This window comes from Podarcis melisellensis (assembly GCF_964234715.1).
Source record: "Podarcis melisellensis genome assembly, chromosome: Z".
Classification (NCBI taxonomy): domain Eukaryota; kingdom Metazoa; phylum Chordata; class Lepidosauria; order Squamata; family Lacertidae; genus Podarcis; species Podarcis melisellensis.
Genome location: NC_138547.1, coordinates 32,769,420 through 32,790,584, shown reverse-complemented (window position 1 = coordinate 32,790,584; position 21,165 = coordinate 32,769,420). Strand labels below are relative to the sequence as shown.

At 43.2% G+C, this 21,165-nt stretch overlaps 1 protein-coding gene across 2 annotated transcripts; it reads left to right on the top strand.

Annotated features, from left to right (window-relative positions):
- Positions 1-1,436: 1,436 nt before the first annotated feature.
- TMEM35A (transmembrane protein 35A) lies at positions 1,437-19,608 on the top strand. Of its 2 annotated transcripts, XM_081897693.1 has the most exons (3): positions 1,437-1,604; positions 6,586-6,787; positions 17,638-19,608. In XM_081897693.1, the coding sequence occupies exons 2-3, from the start codon at positions 6,668-6,670 to the stop codon at positions 18,022-18,024; spliced, it is 507 nt and encodes a 168-aa protein (XP_081753819.1). In that variant the 5' UTR covers positions 1,437-1,604; positions 6,586-6,667; the 3' UTR covers positions 18,025-19,608. The 2 variants fall into 2 exon arrangements, with proteins under 2 accessions (XP_081753819.1, XP_081753818.1); XM_081897692.1 differs by lacking the exon at positions 1,437-1,604 and having other exon boundaries at positions 6,479-6,787.
- The last annotated feature ends 1,557 nt before the right edge of the window (positions 19,609-21,165 follow it).

Below are 21,165 nucleotides of genomic sequence, written 5' to 3'. Positions count from 1 at the left end.
TCAGGTCCTAACCTCTGGAGGAGAAAACAAGCTTTCTCCATCTTCCACATGATAGCCCTGTAAGTATTTGAAGATAGCTATCATATCTCAGTCTCCTCTTATCCAGGCTAAACATACCCAACTCCCTCAACCGTTCCTCATCAGGCTTGTTTTCCAGACCCTTGACCATCTTGGTTGCACTCCTCTGCACACATTCCAGCTTATCAATGTTCTTCTTAAATTGTGGCACCCAGAACTGGACACAGGACTCCACAGCTGGCCTCAGGTTTGATGGAACTCTTAGTAAAGTGACATCTGGTGAGTCCTGTTCTAACTCAATAAAGACTCATGAAACAGCATCCTTCCAATCTGGTGATAGGCTGTTGTTTTCTCGTGGTTAAATTTTGCAGCATGGCATTAGTGCAAATATAATGCCTTAGTGGTGGGTTTATACTGGACCATCTGCACACCTGTTCACTTTATTAGCTGTTCTGCAATGCTTCCCCAGTGTTATTGCGTTACTTGCCACCTGCACTATACTACAAGAAAAGTGGTTGAAAGAAAGGTAAGAACCAAAAGTTCTGGGATAGGCACTGATTGGTAGTGAAGTAGTATGTCTGCTCCAAAACATTTGCAGGCATAAACAGTACTGAAAGTGGGATCACATATAACTGCCCCAGTGCCATTATGAGCACAGGCCATCATAAATGCACAATTTAAAAAATGGTGCATAGAAGGGCCCATGGACAACACTGTCCCTCCCCAGTTCCTCCAAAGGTCTCGGCTGGCCCAGGACATTTTGGAGCTTGAAACAAAATGCCCTGCCACCAGCCTCCCCCTGCAGATCTGGGACCACAGCACCTTTGCCTTTGCTGTTGCTATGCCTCAGCACCCACCGTAAGGAGATAAAGCTAGTCCCCAAGATGCTTTGGAGGGTAGCATGCTTTAAATGCATGGTGTGTACATAGTTATGTTGCAGGAAAAAACCAAAAGCAGTTGTGCTGACTTATATGAAAAATGTCAAATTCCACATTAGGGCCCTACTCTGCTAGGGCAGTCAAAATGTTCCGAAAGGGTATGCAAGCTTTCCAGTTCTCTGGAAGACCTCATTGGGTTGATGGTAAACAAAACAAGGTTGGTTTTGGACTAAGACTCTTGGTTTTTGCTAAAGATGGAGCTTCTAACATGATTATTTATTTTTATTATTTTTACAATGGGAGGAGGGAGTCCCCTAAATTCCTGGATTTAGTGAAGGCTTGAATTAATTAAGGTTTGATTCAACTTTGCCAAACACAGAAACCCCAGGATTTAGTTATGCTAAATGAAGGGCAGTATACTAGTACTACTACTAATAATAAAAATAATAATAATGACGCTGGGGGTCTCAAGAATTATCCTGAGCTTATTTACTGAGTTGATTCTAGTCCAGCCTCAGAATGCCAAGGCTGCAATCCTGAACCCACTTTACCTGGCTGGGAGTGATCACTCTCAAGGCTCATCTGGAGCCCTGCCTAGATAAATCCAGAACTGCATTGCCAATCATATTTGGGGCAAGGAGACAGGCTGAAAGTGAATGATGCCGGATGGCCATTGAAAGGCATTGGCGCCCTTTTGGTTGGCTACAGGTAAACATTGCATTTCAGGATGTGTGCGGCTCAGAGAAATTGGGGTTGCCCAGAGGACGGGCTTTAGGGGCCTTCCACAAGCAGCCAGGCAAGAAAGAGTTGGACAAAATAACCATTTATAGACTAATACAATCTTTCTCACATGAATTCTTACAAGTTGAAGCATTTAACGAAACAGATTGGTTATCCGGAAACTGTTCCGGCGATATTTGGTGACAGATTATGTATATATCGAACTTTTGAATTATTCTACTGTGACTGGTGAAGAAGATTTAGAGACTTTGGTTGCAATTTCTGATCATTTGTATTAGTCTATGAATAGTGTTTAGTGCCATTGTTATTGGCCATCGTGTTGTGTTATTTTGTTCAGCTCATCCAGGCAAGAAAGCATTAGCATTGGGATGACAGGTGGCCTGCATTAGGGTGAGTCTGGATCCTGCACCCCGATCCTCCATCCTCTCAGTTAAAGCACACCCTGACAAGTGTCTTTTTGGAATGGCTATAAGAACTGCATTAGGATGGCTTGAATTCTGAGCCATGATAAAGTTTAGACTTTAAAAACTAAATATATTTTTGTGTTGCTTTCTAATGGCTGTTTGGGCAGGTAATATTTTGTGGGTTTGTAGATGGTTCCTAAAATCCACTGTGTCTCTGGCTGGGGAGCTTATGGGTCCAACAATAGCCCCTTCTAGGATCTTTCCCTTCTCTTCAGGGAAATAATCTGGGTTGCCCTATCTGGCAGTTTAACAGTCCAGTTTTATTTTTAAAAAATTTCCACTCCCTCCTGATTGATTAACACTCCATGAGCTCTGATTGGCTTCTCGGTCTCCAATAGGGCAACCCATAGTCTGTCAGTGGTGGTCGGGTCCAGAGGCAATAGTGAGTGGGGGGAAAAAGTCAGTTCTGCCTTTGTGCAGTAGGCTAGTAGGCATTCACACACCGCATCATGTGCTTGCCAGTGGAGAAAGGCTGGAAACGACACAAATATAAACAAAGAAGTTGGAATTGCAGCAAAATGTTAATATGTGGTGTGTGCCAGTGTTCCAACCAGCCAGCCAGCCAGCCATGGCCTCTCTCAGAATAGCCCATTCTGTCTCTCCCCCCGCCCAACCCAGTTTCCTAGGAGTTTCCCCTCCAACATTCAGTCAGCATTCTGTGGCTCAGTCCTTTTCCAGGGGATTTAAAAACAAATTTTTGCACTTCTGCGAACCTTGCTTTTCCTTGCTCACACCTCCCTCTTGTGTGGAAATGTTGTCATTTTAGCTTGGAAGTCAGAAACTGTTAGTCTATATCCTGGATGGGGAACTTGTAGCTCTCCAAATGCTGGACTCCCAACTCCCATCATCACTGGACATGATTTTTAGGACTGATGAGAGTTGGAGTCCCAATATCTGGAAAACCACAACTTCCTCATATATAATTTACAGTGTTATGAGTTTGCGGGTGCCAGACACCCTAAATTCCTGGGTCGAGTAGGTGTTAGAATTTAAACAAGGCTTGGAGTGTTAAAACAGGTTGCTAGACATGAGTGTATTAACTCTACCAGGGACCAAGAACTTGCTTCATTTATTTATTTATTATTTACACCATTAAATTACATGGCACGTTTAATCAATGGAATTAAAGAATTCACAACTAAATCAACAGTAATTAATTTCATTTTAGACAAATAATGCAGTTGTTGCAGGAAAGATTTTTTTCATGAGGGGAGGCATCAATACAGCTCCTTGCCAAGGGTGCAAGGGACCCTAAGTACACCCCTGAATGCAAATCTAGGAGAGGAGGGGACTGGGGGATGGGGGAGAGAAAAAAAATTCAGAATGAGTGGAAGGAAATACAGTAACCCCCTGAATTATTATTTTTAAAAGCAACCAGATTGTACAACACATGCAAATAATACCTTTTTGCATAATTTTTTCCAGTAATATGTTAGATAGATCAGTCGGTAGAGCAGGAGATTCTTAATCTCAGGGTTGTGGGTTCAAGTACTACATTAGGCAAAAAAGATTCCTGCGTTACAGGGGGTTGGACTAGATGACCCATGTAGTCTCTTCCATTTCTACAATTGTATGAAAAGGATTTATCTCTGAATGTGGTGAGTGAGGGTTTTTTGTGTGAGGGGGTGTTTTAAGTTGAATGCACACTGAAGCATCAATAGATTTAATAAATTACCCATAATACTTCCATGTAACCCACAAATAGTAATCAGATTAGATTCTTTTCTTAGTTTAAGGAATCCTGCAGATGACAGTTTTGTTCAGCATTCATGCTGCTTTGCTTGCGTAAAGCTTACATAGTGGATAGACTGTGTCCTGTGTTTTTTGAGCATTTGTTCTGATTTGCTTGCAGTGTACTTATCCGACAATGAGCATTCATCCTGATTTGCTTGTGGGGTGTTTGTATGTCTTCTTATTAATCATTAGTTCATTCTACAGTTTTCAGTACATTTCCCTGTCACTTTCCAAAGTGCAGAAAGTCTTTTTTTTTTTTTACAGTGGTACCTCGGGTTACATACACTTCAGGTTACATACACTTCAGGTTACAGACTCCACTAACCCAGAAATAGTGCTTCAGGCTAAGAACTTTGCTTCAGGATAAGAACAGAAATCGTGCTCCGGTGGCGCGGCGGCAGCAGGAGGCCCCATTAGCTAAAGTGGTGCTTCAGGTTAAGAACAGTTTCAGGTTAAGCACGGACCCCCAGAATGAATTAAGTACTTAACCCGAGGTACCACTGTATTTTTAAAAAGTGGATTTGTTTCAACAGAGCAATCAAGCACTTTAATTGTGAAAACCCTAGAATTTTCAACACTATACCAAGATACTGGAGACATAAAAATTGAAAACCACCCTAGTAATGTGGCGGCGGAGAAAGATGAGGAGGCATTCCAGTTAATCCTCCCTAAAGCGTTCCAGAGATTGCAACCATATGTTGCTACTCAAAAAGTGTCAACCTCATCCACGTTTTAAAAATTCCCACCCACTCTTTAGATGTCAAACAGCATAGCTAATTCTACCAACTGCAAATCTTAAATCTGTATAATTAACCTAGAACTTCAAAGCTACGCAGGAACAACTGCATAGTTGGGGTCATTTCCCAATGTTATCTAGCCCATCCCACTGTCATTTAACGCAGCAGGATTTCTTGGGGAATATATCCACACCCCCAATAGGCTTTCCTGCTTACACTCCTTCCATTGAGTTCAATGGAGTTAACAGTAAAGCCCAGCTCCAGTCTGTACGATGGGCAGCCTGTAAGCGGCATCTTGATTGGCTGGGCTATGGATAAAATCAGTTGTGGACCTGAGTGGGGCAAGTCACCACCTCTCAGCCTAACCAACATTACAGGGTTGTTATGTGGATAAAAGATGGGGAAAAACTTGTAGGCTGCCTTGAGTTCACTAGAGGAAGGATCCTGTTTCCTGTCCATACATGATCAAACAGAGCAGATCCTCCTGCAGACTACGCTTGACTACATGGCTTCAGACTAGATATCTCTCTAGCTAAGGCTGCTTACAGATCTGGTCTGGCCTGGACAGTTTCCTTTGATGTATGAGATTACAAATTCAGCCTTGGGATCTCCAGTTAAAGGAGATCATGTAGGAAGAGGTAGGAAAACCTGCCACCATAATAAGCCAGAATAGACCATACTGACTAGATAGGCCAGTAGCCTGGTTCTATATAACTTTGATCATACTGGTTGTAAAACAGGACAAAGCCTCTTTTTTAAAATATCAAGTTGGTGCAGTGGCTGGCCCTGTTTTTTAGGAGCTTCAGAAATAAAAGTTTTCATCTGCTGCAATCGACCCTGTAATAATTCTTCACCAACAATCTTTTTCTGAACACACTAATCAGAAATAGTACCCACTTGAAATTGGCAAGGTGTCTTCTAAATTATTGATGCAATAGACCAAGACACCCTCTTGTGCAAGTTCTGCCAAAACAAATGGGAGAAAGAGCTGAAGCTGACCCTAGATTGCAGTCAGGTTGTTAATGAACGTACTGAAAATCCATCTGCTTTTGGTCCTCAAGAATTTATTGGTTGCAGAGGAGTGGCAAAACTGAAACGTTTGTTAGCATTCATATATCTCTCCAACCACTCTTTGGGATTTCCCTGCAGCAATCCTCCTTCATCATCATCATAATACTTAATGTGTATATAACACTCGAGAGGTTATTATCTCAGTAATTATGCAGCTATAGAAAGCATCTGAGCCCTGTATACTGGAGATATTTGGGGCTCAATGTTGAGGAGCTGTTAACGCTGCCAATTTAAAGAAGAGCAAAATTGCTACTTCAAATGGTATTCAGTACAAATATGTGCAAGGATGAGGAATTGAGGTGTGCTTGTTTGTTCAACGTCGTGGGAAGATGGGAAGAGCATAGTAGCCAGCTAAGGAGAATAAATCGTGAGACAATTTCCTTGTGCTAGACAGAGATTCTTGGGCAGCTAGCTAGTCGAAGCTCCTAAATGCCTTCATGTCTACACTGTACTGCGTCTTAGATTTGAATAGCTCCTGAGGTTCCCCCAATGATTAAAAATAATAAATGGGGCGGAGAGAGCTTGGAATAGCAGACATTTGTGGCATGTTACAATCGGGTGTGTGTGTTGGGTTTGGGGGTTTTTTTTTTTTTTGGAATAGAGACAGGTTTGGAAATGCAAGATCTAACCATCACATTATTAGAAAGAGGAGAGGTTGCTGCTATGAAACGTAATGCAGCAGTCGGTGTGTGCATTAGGCTATTTTGCATATTGCCTTTTGGGGACAGGAGCTGTTGTAGATTTCACAAAGGTTTGCAAATAGCTTTGGAACAGGAGTGCTATAGCAACATCCTGGCTTTTTGTCCATAATATTTTCCTGCCCGTTCCGTAACAGATGTCGCCTTGCTGTTGTCGGGAACGTGGGACATTAGGACCCAGAGGCTGCTGAACAGGAGAGGCAGAATTGCTTCTCTCTTTTGTCATCTTCCCTTGCCTTTGCAGCCTTCGTCTCCTGATCTCCTTCAATGGTGACTGACCATCTCTTACACAGCCAGGGAGCCAAACCACGGTAGGACCAGACCCGATGGCCTCTCCCAGGACTATAACAATTGTAGCCCTCTCGGTAGCCTTGGGGCTCTTCTTCGTCTTTATGGGGACCATCAAACTGACCCCCAGGCTCAGCAGAGATGCCTACAATGAGATGGTGAGTAGTACATCTGGGGTGGGAGACATCTTACTGCCAGCACTGGCTGGCATTCATCCTCTTGCAGCCGCTGCTGTCTGTTTCTATTTGCAAGTAGCATCAGCCATGTAAAAAGAAGGCAGCTGTTGCTGTGAATGTGCCAAGGGTGGGAGAAGGGAAACAAATGGGTACCACAGAATGACATCCTCATCCTTATTTGGCTGGGAATAGAGATCAAGAAGCCTGAACATCCCTTTGCGGCTGCTGAAATTATATTTCTTGTTAGCTGGTGGTTTGGCTCCTGTGGCATTCATTTCTAAGGCTGCCCTCCACCCCCACGGCAAAAACACCTATAAATTGAGAAGGGCTGCCAGAACAGGGGTGAACAGGTTGGGGGAGAGCTCTGCAGAAAGATAAATGTATCTGATCTGAGAAGACTCAATCACAACATGGGTGCATTTTACCCATCAAGTGAAGTGGTGTGGAGGGTGGCAGTCCCAAGTGTGTGTTTTTTTAGGATTGTAAGCGAGGTAACATAGGGCACTGGATCCCTGTTCCCTCTCCTCAAAATGATCTAAAGTGGATCACCTTCCTAGGCGAAGGACAGAACCAGCCAAACAGAACAAGGCAGCTCATGTCAGGGCATGAATTCTGAGTACCATTTAAAGGCCACAAACTGTAAAATTATTTAGCCTATCGCCACTCTGTGGGGTATTGTGGATATTTTGCTGAAAGTACCAAAATGTATTGGGTCAACTCTGTCAAAGGGTAATATGATTTTGTCCGCTGCCTGCCCTCTAATTTCTTTCCCAAGAGAAGGTTCTGGAAAATGACATAAAGCTGGGATTTCTGGCTGAGATGCTGCCAGTCTTCCAGTTAGTCAACATGCTTCCATTTCCTCCTGTTTCTTGCCTATAATTAATCCACCAGCGAGCCCCACCTATGTTGCGATGCAGGCAACCAAAGTGTGATTGCCCATCATTTAGTCTTCCTGCTGCTACCACCTCAGCTATGTTTTGCCCATCTATCCTAGATACATTATTTATTTCTGAAAATGGCTAGAGTTTCTTGGAAGTCCTAAGAAACAACTATGAAACTTTCTGACATGTTATAATTTTTCCTTGCCTTGCTGCACAATCTGGAATATTGGGGGGATATGGATCTCTTGTGCCAAGCTGCCTTCTTGAAGGACTGGCAAAATACTCTGGAACCCTCGAGTAAAGGGCAGCCATAGGAATGTTCAGTTATGTCAGGTTGGCTGTAAAGCACAAATCTCACCAGCACTGTACTTCATTTCTTACCCTTTCTACCCTCACCCTCTTATTAATGAGATTTCAGTATCATCAGCATCAGTGACCTCATCAACACAGTCTTTGGTTTAATCAGGGTTTTTGTGATGGCCCCTTAAATAAATGCACACATCAGTTATGTTACCGTCTAGAATTATTGTCAGACAACTTTGGTTTTAACAATATCTCAGAAGAGCCAGCTGCAGATTTCATCTCCCTGCTTTCCTATTCTTCTGCATCTCCCCTCTTTGTATCTTATTTTGAAAATCATGCAACATATGTTTGCTTTTTCCTTTTACTAATAATCCTAATCTTATTATTATTATTAATAATAATAATAATATCGATATCGATATTGATAGAAATAATAATAATATCAATATTAATAGAAATAAGGATAATGATAATACTCCTGGAATAGTAATCTTTGCCTGCCCATTATTTTCCTTATAAGCAAGATACAGTGGTACCTCAGGTTACATTCACTTCAGGTTACACACTCCGCTAACCCAGAAATAGTGCTTCAGGTTAAGAACTTTGCTTCAGGATAAGAACAGAAATCGTGCAATGGTGGCGTGGCAGCAGGAAGCCCCATTAGCTAAAGTGGTGCTTCAGGTTAAGAACAGTTTCAGGTTAAGAACGGACCTCCGGAACAAATTAAGTACTTAACCCGAGGTACCACTGTACCCAACTAACTGATGCTTGGAATTTGCAACATGGTCTGCTTTTCAGTTTGAACTTGTAACTTTCAGATAAGAAAGGTAGCAGAGAGCAGTGTTAGAACCTTAAACCAAGGTTGCAGTCGCTAAAACAGGTTGCAGTCTCTAGTTGCCATGTTTGAGCAAAACGGTTCTGAAATTTTATTTTTCAAATGATGGACTGACTGTGATTGATTCTCAGTAAAACTACTGGCTAGTTCAAATGACAACCTTGAGCTAGTTTAAGAACTTTGGGAACTTAAAGAAGAAAAGTCACTTGAACCAGGGATAGTCCACATATATATTCCTACCTCTTTTTCTTAATGGTGATTGCTCCTGCTCTGGCTGCACAGAAAAAGCAATTTGGTTCCAGAAATTCATTCTGATTGTGCAGAAAATGATATAACTGATAGAATTCTATAGGATGGAGTATTAGTGTGTAAAAACAGTCCAGATACAATGATCCTCAGATGGTGAAGATGTCAGCTGCCATCCTGGCACCCAGGTATCTTCACTTATTCGCAAGTGGTCGAAAGCCAGGTGCAAAATGCTCCTCGCACCTGGCTAATTTCAAACATTGGCAGAGAGTGTAGATTGACTGAGTGTTACTCTTACTATAACCCCTAACTCTCCTTTCAGATAATTTATTCCTTCCGATTACTCCTATGATGTGTGTGTTACATTTGGGGTGCTTTCTCCAAGTGAGAAAGTCAAAGGTTCCCCCAAATGAGTGGTATGCATTATTTCATAACCAATGAAGAACTGAACGGAATCAGTGCCCTTTTCTTCTTAAATGAATGCCAAGAGTAATAGACAGAGCTGATTTCATTCATTCGTTCATAGCATTCATTTCCTCATATCTTTAGATAAAAAGGCCCCTAGGGTGGCTTAAGTAAAGGTAAAGTGACCCCTGACCATTAGGTCCAGTCGTGACCGACTCTGGGGTTGCAGTGCTCATCTCGCTTTATTGGCCGAGGGAGCCGGCGTACAGCTTCCGGGTCATGTGGCCAGCATGACTAAGCTGCTTCTGGAGAACCAGAGCAACGCACGGAAACGTCGTTTACCTTCCCGCCAGAGCGGTACCTATTTATCTACTTGCACTTTGACGTGCTTTCGAACTGCTAGGTTGGCAGGAGCAGGGACCGAGCAACGTCACAGGGATTAGAACCGCCGACCTTCTGATCGGCAAGTCCTAGGCTCTGTGGTTTAACCCACAGCCTATGCACTCTTGTGTTTGTCCCGTGTTTGTTGCAGAATCAGATCAGGCATCCATCAGCAGAATGAAGTTTTTCCAATTCAGCAGTAAATAGTGGCTTATTCCTGAGGAAAGTGGCAGGCCAAAAAACCCCAACCCACCTCTCGGAACCAAAGTCACTTCAAAATTCAGGACAAACAGAAGCATGGATGGGCCCTAAAACAAGAGAACCCCTGCCCACAGGCTTACAATATAAACAAACACAGCACACAAGAGAAAAGGGACATGGAGGGAAGATGAGATGGGGAATCAAATTCAGGCATCAGTTCTTGAACCCTTGTTCTTATAACTAGTAGCTGGCCCAGTTCAGGGGTTGGAGGTGCCTGATGGTGCTTGTCTGTCGCAGTAGAGCTCTTGGAGTGAGCTCTGCTTCTCACCTCTCCCATTGAGCAGGCTGATGGAATGGCTGCTCCCAGGTGACAGCTGAATGAAAGGAGGCCTAATGGTGCTATTTTTTTGTGACTTCATCCCTGTGCCTCACCTTTTTTTGGTACTAATGCCTTCAAGGAGCTGCCAATCTATTTTGCCAGATTCTGCAGATATTCATGTTGGTTCAAGGGGAAAAAAATATAGGCCTAAAGAATAATTTCTGGGTGCCCAGATCCATGTTTGAGGTAAATCCAAGTTTGATGAGAGAACCCCCCAACAGAGATTTAGAATCACAAAACATTGCTGCAAAGTAAAGTGTGGAAATATAGGCTGTTAGACCTTTAAAATATCCCCTTACGAGTTCCTTCCAAAGTTTTTCTATTCCCTGAGGATAGAAAAAGACCACACATTTGGAAAGTTAAAAATAGTATACTTACAAGCTCTCCAAAGGTCAGGTTTATGTGCTTTTCCATACAGCATTTAGAAAAAGCTGAGCAGGCAGTAAAACTTGGCTTAGTAATGGTGGTGAAAGTTCCTAAATTATTTGTATCAGAACTCAAGAATGGCTTGTGAGAGCCATGCAGTCTGAATTTGGAGCAACCAGCTCAAACCTCTACACATGGTGAGCTTCACAGGTAGATTGGAGGGTGAACGATAGGCTTGATTGCCCATTTCCTCCCAAGGTAAAGGAAGTTCACCTAGCCTGGCAGGACAGCTTACTCTATGGTCTTAACCCCTTCATGCATTAATTAGACTTAGGTATGTTGGTTATATGGGATGTGGGTGGCGCTGTGGGTTAAACCACAGAGCCTAGGACTTGCCAATCAGAAGGTCGCGGTTCGAACCCCCAAGACAGGGTGAGCTACTGTTGCTCGGTCCCTGCTCCTGCCAACCTAGCAGTTCGAAAGCACGTCAAAGTGCAAGTAGATAAATAGGTACTGCTCCGGAGGGAAGGTAAACGGTGTTTCCGTGCGCTGCTCTGGTTCGCCAGAAGCAGCTTAGTCATGCTGGCCACATGACCCGGAAGCTGTATGCCGGCTCCCTCGGCCAATAAAGCAAGATGAGCGCCACAACCCCAGAGTCATCCACGACTTGACCTAATGGTCAGGGGTCTATTTACCTTTACCTATGTTGGTTATATGAGGCTGGTTATCCCACAATTTTGTCATATCAGGACAATTGGAGATGGGGTGGGGTGGGAATGACAGCCTTCAGTGCAGTCATCCATTTTTTTTGTGTTGACCATCAAAAAATCCAAGGCTTTCTGGGGAAAAAATATGACAGCCTCCAAAAGGACCTCTGTTGTTGTTGTTTTACCTTTATTAGCGTAAGTTTAAACAATAAAATCATACAAAGTCACCCAAATACATTAATAATCCAGTTAATGTTGTTGCAAGAAGCAGCAACAAAAAATACTAAACAACACTGTGAATAGCAAAACAAATGTGATATTAATAAATTAATAAAACAAAATTAAGAATTCAATAATAAAAATGAAATGGATACCCCTATACTAAATTCAACCTCACATTATTTTGTGATGGTACCTCTGTGACTTACATCTGTAGAGAGAAGACAGGGGCAGGCATAAATATGCTCTCAATGTTGCTATGTCCATTTGCTTTGAAGTTTGTGTTTCACATACAGCTGGTAACATATAAAAATTAAAAGTGTCCATATCAGAATAAACTGAAAAGCTTGCCTCGATAGATGTTTGACTTTCCATGCCATAGTTTGAAATGTACACCTTAACTCTTAGGAGCCATAGGAAGCTTTGCGAGAGAAAATAAGAGAGATTTGGGAAAACCATTTCCCGTTCCAGGGGAAATGATGTTGCAGGCTGGAGCAAGCCCTACCCACGCGCAAGGGGAGGGATAGCCCCTGTGCCATTGGGGGGTCCTCGGCCATGTCATCCCTGGCCGACCAATCCGGACGGTCCGGGGCGTGGAATGGGCTATTTAAACTGCCCGTGACCGAGGACTCGCCCCTTTTCTTCCTGCTCACTCAGTTCTCTCTCCCTCCCTAAGGTTAGGCTCATTATTTCTTGACCTTGCTATGGACCTCGGTTGGTGACCTGTCAAAGGGGCCTGGTAGGAATTTTTTCCACTTGGAAAATTGGCATTTGGTTTTTTGCCTACCTTGTAACAAATCATCACAACTTTGTAAGGTTTGCTGGTTAGGCATTGAGTATTCCATTAAAGGAATCCAAGGGGCGTGGTCTCTGTCCAAAGCCCCACAGAGGGGGCTAGGGCCATGGCACAACACCTAGCGGTGACCCTGGGGGAGTTCCTAGTTGATGTGCATTGGCAGGGTTCCCCCTACTGGTGGTTCACCCTTCCAAGACTTCTTGTGGATACACAGGAGTCAGATATAAACATGTGGTTTCCAATGCCTAAGCCAATACCACTCGCATTCTGTAACCAATAATGTTGTGGCCTTTTTCACCCATTAACCCAAAATACTCTTTCATGTGTCTTTATTCCAACATCCCCGGGGGGGGGGGGACCTTGCCACGCAAGGTGGTCCTACCTGTACTTACACACCAACTTGAAAGCATCTGGCCACCTCCCCTCCAAGGTGATTGTGTGTATGTGTGAGAGAGCGAACTTAGACAGATTCTACCAGGCGTGGATGTGGAGTCCACTACAGGGTAAGGTGTTAAGCTTCTAATCTCCTTCCTCTGTTTTCAGACCTGGGTGGTGGATGGTGGACCCACACATGGTGGATGTTGTTGAATAATTTCAGTTGTATATGTGCGGTGGGGTTTGTGTGTCTGCATCTTGTTTGACCTAGTGTTATAAGAAATCAAACTGCTCCTTTCCCATTATAGGGTACCCAAGTCCCCATATAGAGTCCTTTTGTAGGTTCCCTATTGGTAGGAGAAAATAACAGAGACCAACCAGAGACTATTGAGAAGCAAAGCAGGTAGTAAGCCTGATTAACTGCTGCAACAGGATTCTCCCCCACACGCAAGAGGGAGAAGGACCCAGAACAAAGGTGTGCCTGCCCTTACATAGACATTTTAAATTACCCACCCTGGAGTCCAAGACTACCCCCAGAAACATCATACATTCAACACAGAAGGGGTGTAGCCCAAGACCACCCCCCAGATACACCATACCTAGGTAAAGGTAAAGAGACCCCTGACCATTAGGTCCAGTCGTGGCCGACTCTGGGGTTGCGGCGCTCATCTCACTTTACTGGCTGAGGGAGCAGGCGTACAGCTTCCAGGTCATGTGGCCAGCATGACTAAGCTGCTTCTGGCGAACCAGAGCAGCACACAGAAAAGCCATTTACCTTCTCGCCAGAACTGTACCTATTTATCTACTTGCACTTTGACGTGCTTTCGAACTGCTAGGTTGGCAGGAGCAGGGGCCGAGCAACAGGAGCTCACCCCGTCACATCATACCTACATCACAGAAAAGGCGATCTACAACAGAAATCTCGGTGTGTTGTTTATCTCCTGTCTGGCAAGGTACCTGATTGCATTATCTGGATTTTGACCACTCCTTTGTTATTATAACTACTTAATTCCTGAATCTAGGTCACAGGCTCACACCCTGTTCATATCTTGAATGTGTCCTTAAGATAGGATTTGTGGGGACAGGAGACAATGGGGAGGTTTCCCACTTTGACCTTGCAGAGAAGTAGTTGAGGTCAATTTGTTCAGGACCTTTTCTATGGGGTTTCAGACATGTGGTTTATATATACAGTTATGAACATTTATTTTTTATATATATGACCTTAAAATTCTTATAACACTAGCAATGTGAAATGAGGATGTTAGTGATTTTGAGCATGTGTAGAATGAACAACAATCTGTAGGGCAGCCAGTTCCCTTTTTCCTGAAATGCGGATAAGGCTTCCCGATCAAAAGGTTATTTTCCTGGTCAGTTTAGAAACTGGTACCTCTTTTTGTTGTTGTTGTTGTTGGGGACAAAATTAATCAAGAAGAGAAACACAATATTGCAAACTAAGGACAGGAAAAAAAAATCTATTGTTTTGGGAATATGGGAGTTAATCTGGTTAAATCAGCAAAATACCGTAAATCTTAGGCTGCAATACTAGTTCCACATACATGAGAGTAAGCCCTACTGAACTCCACTGGACTTACTTATGAGTAGACGTGTTTAGGTTTGTACTGTTAGTTGCTTAATTGTAGGAACTTCAATTATTTTAAATTGGAGGATTTCTTTATTTAAATCTGCATACATTGGTATCTGACAAAAACAATTATTCTAAAAGGAACTTGAGGCCCTCCAGATGTTGCTAGGCTACAACTCTTAGCCTTAACAATAACAGTCGGTGATCAGAGATGATACAAGTTGCAGTCCATCAACCTTTGGAGGGCCATAGGTTCCACATTCGTGTTATTTGTTGTTAGCCACTCTGAAGACATTAGTAAAAAAGCAGAATGGCAATAATAATAATAATAATAATAATAATAATAATAATAATAATAATAATGCACTTTGTATTTATATGCCGCTTCCCTAAATATTCAAAATACGTCCCTAACTCTGAAATCTACCTTTATATTCTTAGTGGTTAAGTGAATGGGGATTCAGTGCTATGGGACTAAATTTTGAAAAGATGGATTGTAGACCCTGCAGATGGGCTCAGGTGAACTCAGTGGCTTGAAGTTTCCATTACCAACTTTGATAATTCCTGAACAGGGATAATCTTGCCACAATGGACTATATGTTGGTAACCTCATCATTGTTGTTGTTGTTGTTTAGTCGTTTATTCGTGTCCGACTCTTCGTGACCCTATGGACCAGAGCACGCCAGGCACTCCTGTCTTCCACTGCCTCCCGCACTTGGGTCAAACTCATGTTAGTTTCGAGAACACTGTCCAACCATCTCGTCCTCTGTCGTCCCCTTCTCCTTGTGCCCTCCATCTTTCCCAACATCAGGGTCTTTTCCAGGGAGTCTTCTCTTCTCATGAGGTGGCCAAAGTATCGGAGCCTCAGCTTCAGGATCTGTCCTTCCAGTGAGCACTCAGGGCTGATTTCCTGAAGAATGGATATGTTTGATCTTCTTGCAGTCCATGGGACTCTCAAGAGTCTCCTCCAATACCATAATTCAAAAGCATCAATTCTTCGGCGATCAGCCTTCTTTATGGTCCAGCTCTCACTTCCATACATCACTACTGGGAAAACCATAGCTTTAACTATACGGACCTTTGTCGGCAAGGTCATGTCTCTGCTTTTTAAGATGCTGTCTAGGTTTGTCATTGCTTTTCTCCCAAGAAGCAGGCGTCTTTTAATTTTGTGGCTGCTGTCACCATCTGCAATGATCATGGAGCCCAAGAAAGTAAAATCTCTCACTGCCTCCATTTCTTCCCCTTCTATTTGCCAGGAGGTGATGGGACCAGTGGCCATGATCTTCGGTTTTTGATGTTGAGCTTCAGACCATATTTTGCGCTCTCCTCTTTCACCCTCATTAAAAGGTTCTTTAATTCCTCCTCACTTTCTGCCATCAATGTTGTGTCATTTGCATATCTGAGGTTGTTGATATTTCTTCCGGCGATCTTAATTCTGGCTTGGGATTCATCCAGCCCAGCCTTTCGCATGATTAATTCTGCATATAAGTTAAATAAGTAGGGAGACAATATACAGCCTTACCATGCTCCTTTCCCAGTTTTGAACCAATCAGTTGTTCCATATCCAGTTCTAACTGTAGCTTCTTGTCCCACATAGAGATTTCTCAGGAGACAGATGAGGTGATCAGGCACTCCCATTTCTTTAAGAACTTGCCATAGTTTGCTGTGATCGACACAGTCAAAGGCTTTTGCTTAGTCAATGAAGCAGAAGTAGATGTCTTTCTGGAACTCTCTAGCTTTCTCCATAATCCAGCACATGTTTGCAATTTGGTCTCTGGTTCCTCTGCCTCTTCTAAATCCAGCTTGCACTTCTGGGAGTTCTCGGTCCACATACTGCTTGAGCCTACGTTGTAGAATTTTAAGCATAACCTTGCTAGCGTGTGAAATGAGTGCAATTGTGCGGTAGTTGGAGCATTCTTTGGCACTGCCCTTCCTTGGGATTGGGATGTAGACTGATCTTCTCCAATCCTACTGTAATGTGCTATAGGAGAGGCTACCCTTGTAGTTGGTTCAGAAGCTCCAGCTAGTGCAAATTGTAGCTGCTAGAATGCTTAGTGGGACACTTAGCTATGCAAATATTATTACATCAGCACTGTGAGATCAGTGGTGCTTCCCTGTTTTGTGGAACATTTCCCCCAGGAAGACATGCTTGGTTCTACCACTATCAGTTTTTATTCATCCAGCTTTTGAACCCTATTTTGGAAGGTAATGTATGTTTGCAGCCTCTTCTTCTGCTCATCTTTTTAGTGAGGTGGGCTAGATCAGCCCTGATTTACATGTTACTGTTGGGCATGTAAGGATGTTTTTACACTTGCTTGTATACGTTCACTATGTTTATTTCTGTAAGTCACTTTGAGTCACTTTTGTGAAAAAACGTGCAGAAGGAGGAGAAGCAGCCGCAGCTATTGAGCCAAGTTCAATATTTGTTGTTGACTTTTGAAGTCTTCAAGAACTTGGGCCCACACTACCTAGCTGGCTGCTTCTACTGTTACAGAACAAGCTTATATTTCATATATTCCAAGGAGACCTTGCAGGTCACTTTACAAATGGTGGATTGACACTTGGCGACAGTGTAGAAATGGGCCTTCTCAGTGATAGTACCCAACCTCTGGAATGCCCTCCTTCAGGTTGGAGGCAGTAAAGACTTTTAAATTCCTCATAAAAACTTACATGCTTACTTCAGCTTTCTTGAACTCTGACTCTTACTTTGTAATTTGTTTCTTTTCATGCATATATTTGCGACATATGGTTTTTAGGAAATGTTATTGAATATTATTCTATTTTTATTGTTTTTACATAACCTGCTTACATATTTTCATTGTATTAATCAGTACAACATTCTATAGTCTATTATTAATAGCCAGGGGAGAAAGACTCTGCCTCAGTGCATGACACAGGTGACTGAGAACTCTTCAACACTATGATGGAAGAAACTGAATATAAGATGGAAAATCCCATCTCTGCCTGTGCTAACAGCTTCTTTTTATCTGACTTGTGGCTTTGCTTTATTATGGGCAAGACTGATCTTCCTCTCACAGCTTTAATCAAGTAGAAGCTGTACTCCACTTAGAGCCTGTATATTCAGATGGAGGGGGGGAATCTGTATGTCAGATCCCAATCAGTACTGAATCCCATGTTGTTGCTGCTTTATTTCAGAAACGAGCCTACAAGAGCTATATCCGTGCATTGCCCATGCTTAAGAAGATGGGGGTCAGCTCCATCATTCTCCGCAAGAGCATTGGAGCCTTAGAGGTGGCCTGCGGTATTGTCATGACACTCGTCCCTGGACGCCCCAAGGACGTGGCTAACTTTCTGCTGCTGCTGCTTGTTCTGGCTGTGCTTTTCTTCCACCAGCTGGTGGGTGACCCACTCAAGCGCTATGCCCATGCCCTGGTCTTTGGGATCCTGCTTACCTGCCGCTTGCTGATCGCCCGTCAGCCTGAGGACCAGTTGCCAGAGAAGAAGACCCTTTCGGTGAATGGAGAGGAGCAGCCACCTCTTGCAGAGGCAGCCCCGGAAAAGGGAAAAATCAAGGTGTCCTAGTGGGAAGCCTATGAGGGACACACGGGGACCCTCCAAGCAGCTCTCTCCAAAACCTGAAAAGATTTGCATTTCTTTTTCTTTTTGTGGTTTTTGTAAAGGGTTACCTTTTGGAGCATGGGGAAAACCTTAATCTGCCGGCTCCACAACAGCTTGGCTTGTGCACTCCAAACCTCTAGAGCTGCTCTCTCCTGTGTCCCACACACATGTAGACATGACTTAATTTAATGGTTCTAGAGGGGAATAAATGTACCATGTGGTGTGTGCGTGCGTGTATGTGAGTGAGTGAGTGAGACTGAACTGCTTAACTTGAACTGCCTCTGCATCCGTCTGTATTCTTCAGAGGCAAAAGGCATGGGAAGTTCCAACCCTGTGCTTGCTCACCTTCCCAGTACTTTGCCCCTGTTTGCCTAGCATCTAGCACTGGAGTGACAAACTTTTTTTTTTCCTGCTTCAAATGAGCCAAGTGGTGCATCCCACCCACCTATCTCAGCAGAGAATGCTGTATACCCAAGAATAAACCCAGCAGTCATTCCCCAAACCCTTTCTACTCCCAATTCTCACTGTCTGCTGCTGTCAAAAGATCAGGGACTGCTCACTGTCTGCCTACACATAAAACTGCTTTTTCAGCCATCCATTCACTCTAACTTTAAATAAGTGACAGGTTACTGTGGGTGGGTGAGGGCTTGATGCTAAGAACAGGATTCATTTTTCCATCCAACATGGGAATCTACTGATGAGCCAAGACATAGTCAGGTCCCTGTTAAGAAGCTGCTTCAATTGTTTTAGTGTTGAGCTTGGAGGGCAAATAAACAGAAAGATTAAACTGTCCTGGGAAATAAGGTTTTTAAATGGTATGTTGCCTTTTTTGGTATTGTCTGGTTTGCATTCTCCACCTCCTCCTCCCTTTCTTTGCCCTCCCCATTAATTTATAAAAATAAACTTTTTGAAATTTGAAGGAAAATGTCTTTGTAAATATTTGAATTTTCATGTGTGTGAAACATACTTAGGATTGAAATGCCTTGCATCTGCCTGTGACTTCCAGCTTGCTATTAGTAATATGATTATTTATTCTTGGATGATAGAGGGAGTAAGCCAGGAACCCCTCAAATTATATGGGGCCATGGATTCTTTCAACTTGCTATGAGCTCTGATGTGACTTCTCTGAGTACTGGGGTTGTTATACTAGAACAAGCCCTTAAGATGATATTCCTGGATAAGGGAAGAATCAGGGCTTCAACACAATAAATGCTGCTGGTGAATTTTCTACCTGAAAAATGACTATGTGAAAGGATTGTGTGACCAACTCTTAAGACTCCATGCTGCAGAGGTAGAAGAGGCCCCATAAGCAATGGTCATTCATCTGCAGCAGGGATGGGCTAAGCTTGAGAGACATGGTCTACATTTCCTTCCTTTCGCTGTTGGATGGGGAAAATATGGAATATGCATTCACAGCATGCTTGTGAGGCAGGACCTTCCCACAGCACTGTACCTAAAGACTTAATATGGCAACAAACCCAGGTCAATGAAGAATCCAGCTCATGTATGTCCAGATGGTAACATTAAAGAATTCAAATGATTACTCTAGACCAGTTGATTTTGAACTATTTTGTTAGAATTTCTGGGGTTTAAAGCTTATGGGGATCTTGACTTTTTCAGTCACTTTTTCAGATAGCTCGACTACCACCACCAATTACCTCCTGCAGGGTGTAGCCACAAAAGAGTTTTGGGAGCACTGTAGGACAGGCTTGCAGTTCATTCAGGGCAGAAGCAATGGGAGAAGGGCCATAGCTTAGTGGTAAACCACCTGCTTACATTCAGAAGGTCTCAAGTTCAATCTGTTGTATCTCCAGGTCGAATGTCCTCTGTCTGAAACCCTGGAGAGTTTTTGCCATCCATTGTAGACAACACTGAGCTAGATGGAGCCATAGTGTGACTCACTATAAGGCAGCCTCCTATTGTCCCAGCAACAAGCCTTTGCCATGCACAGTAAAGGTAAAGGGACCCCTGACCATTAGGTCCAGTCGTAGCCGACTCTGGGGTTGTGGCGCTCATCTCGCTTTATTGGCCGAGGGAGCCGGCGTACAGCTTCCGGGTTATGTGGCCAGCATGACTAAGCCGCTTCTGGCGAACCAGAGCAGCGCACAGAAATACCATTTACCTTCCCGCTGGAGCGGTACCTATTTATCTACTTGCACTTTGACATGCTTTCGTACTGCTAGGTTGGCAGGAGCTGGGACTGAAGAACAGAAGCTCACCCCATCGCAGGGATTCAAACCACCGACCTTCTGATCAGCAAGTCCTAGGCTCTGTGGTTTAACCCACAGCGCCAGAGGATTCCTTAAATAAATTTGCCTTGGAAAGGGATGCTGAAAATTAGTCAAAATTAGAAAGCACTGGGACAACAAAACAAAACACTCAGACACAGTGCCTTTAAAGCACAGACCTGTGCCTAGGAAGCATGGGGCACAAGGTAACTGTGGATGAGTCCTGAGAGACTGCTGTCCAAAGTACTGAAGGGATTGAATACAAAGACACAATTTGTTATAATTTAAGGTGGCATGATGGTGCTTTGAATGTATTGTATAAAGCAGATGCAGTCTAACTTGCACAGTTGCAGAATTAACTGAATTGAACTACTAGAAGAACCAGGACTACATGGGATATACTTAATGGCTTATGAATGGCCCACCGGTAGAGGCACATTATGCAAAAAGCAGTTTAAAATCAATTCATGGGAAACTGAGCTCCAAAAACCTGCTCTCTGAAATCCTGGAGAACAGCTGTTGGCTATGGCAGACAATACAGAACTAGATGGCTCGGCGGTCTCACTGGGTTTTCAAATCAGAACAGAGCTTAAGCGCCCAAGAACGAACTAATTTTTAATTCCCAAAACTGTTTCTAATCACAGTTTCGTTTTTAAAACGATAGTAGTTAAAAGCATTTATTTGGAGATTTTCAATGTTCAAAAGCACTTCGTATGCCTTGCGTTCTGTGGAACTACACGAAGGCCTTATTTACACATGGGATTATTCTTCTGAATTTTATAATGGTGCAAACTGCTTGATTTATTCGTGAAATAACGACCGAAAAAGAAAAAAATGACAGCGAGTACAATGACATAAAAAACAAGGTTTCCTCCCG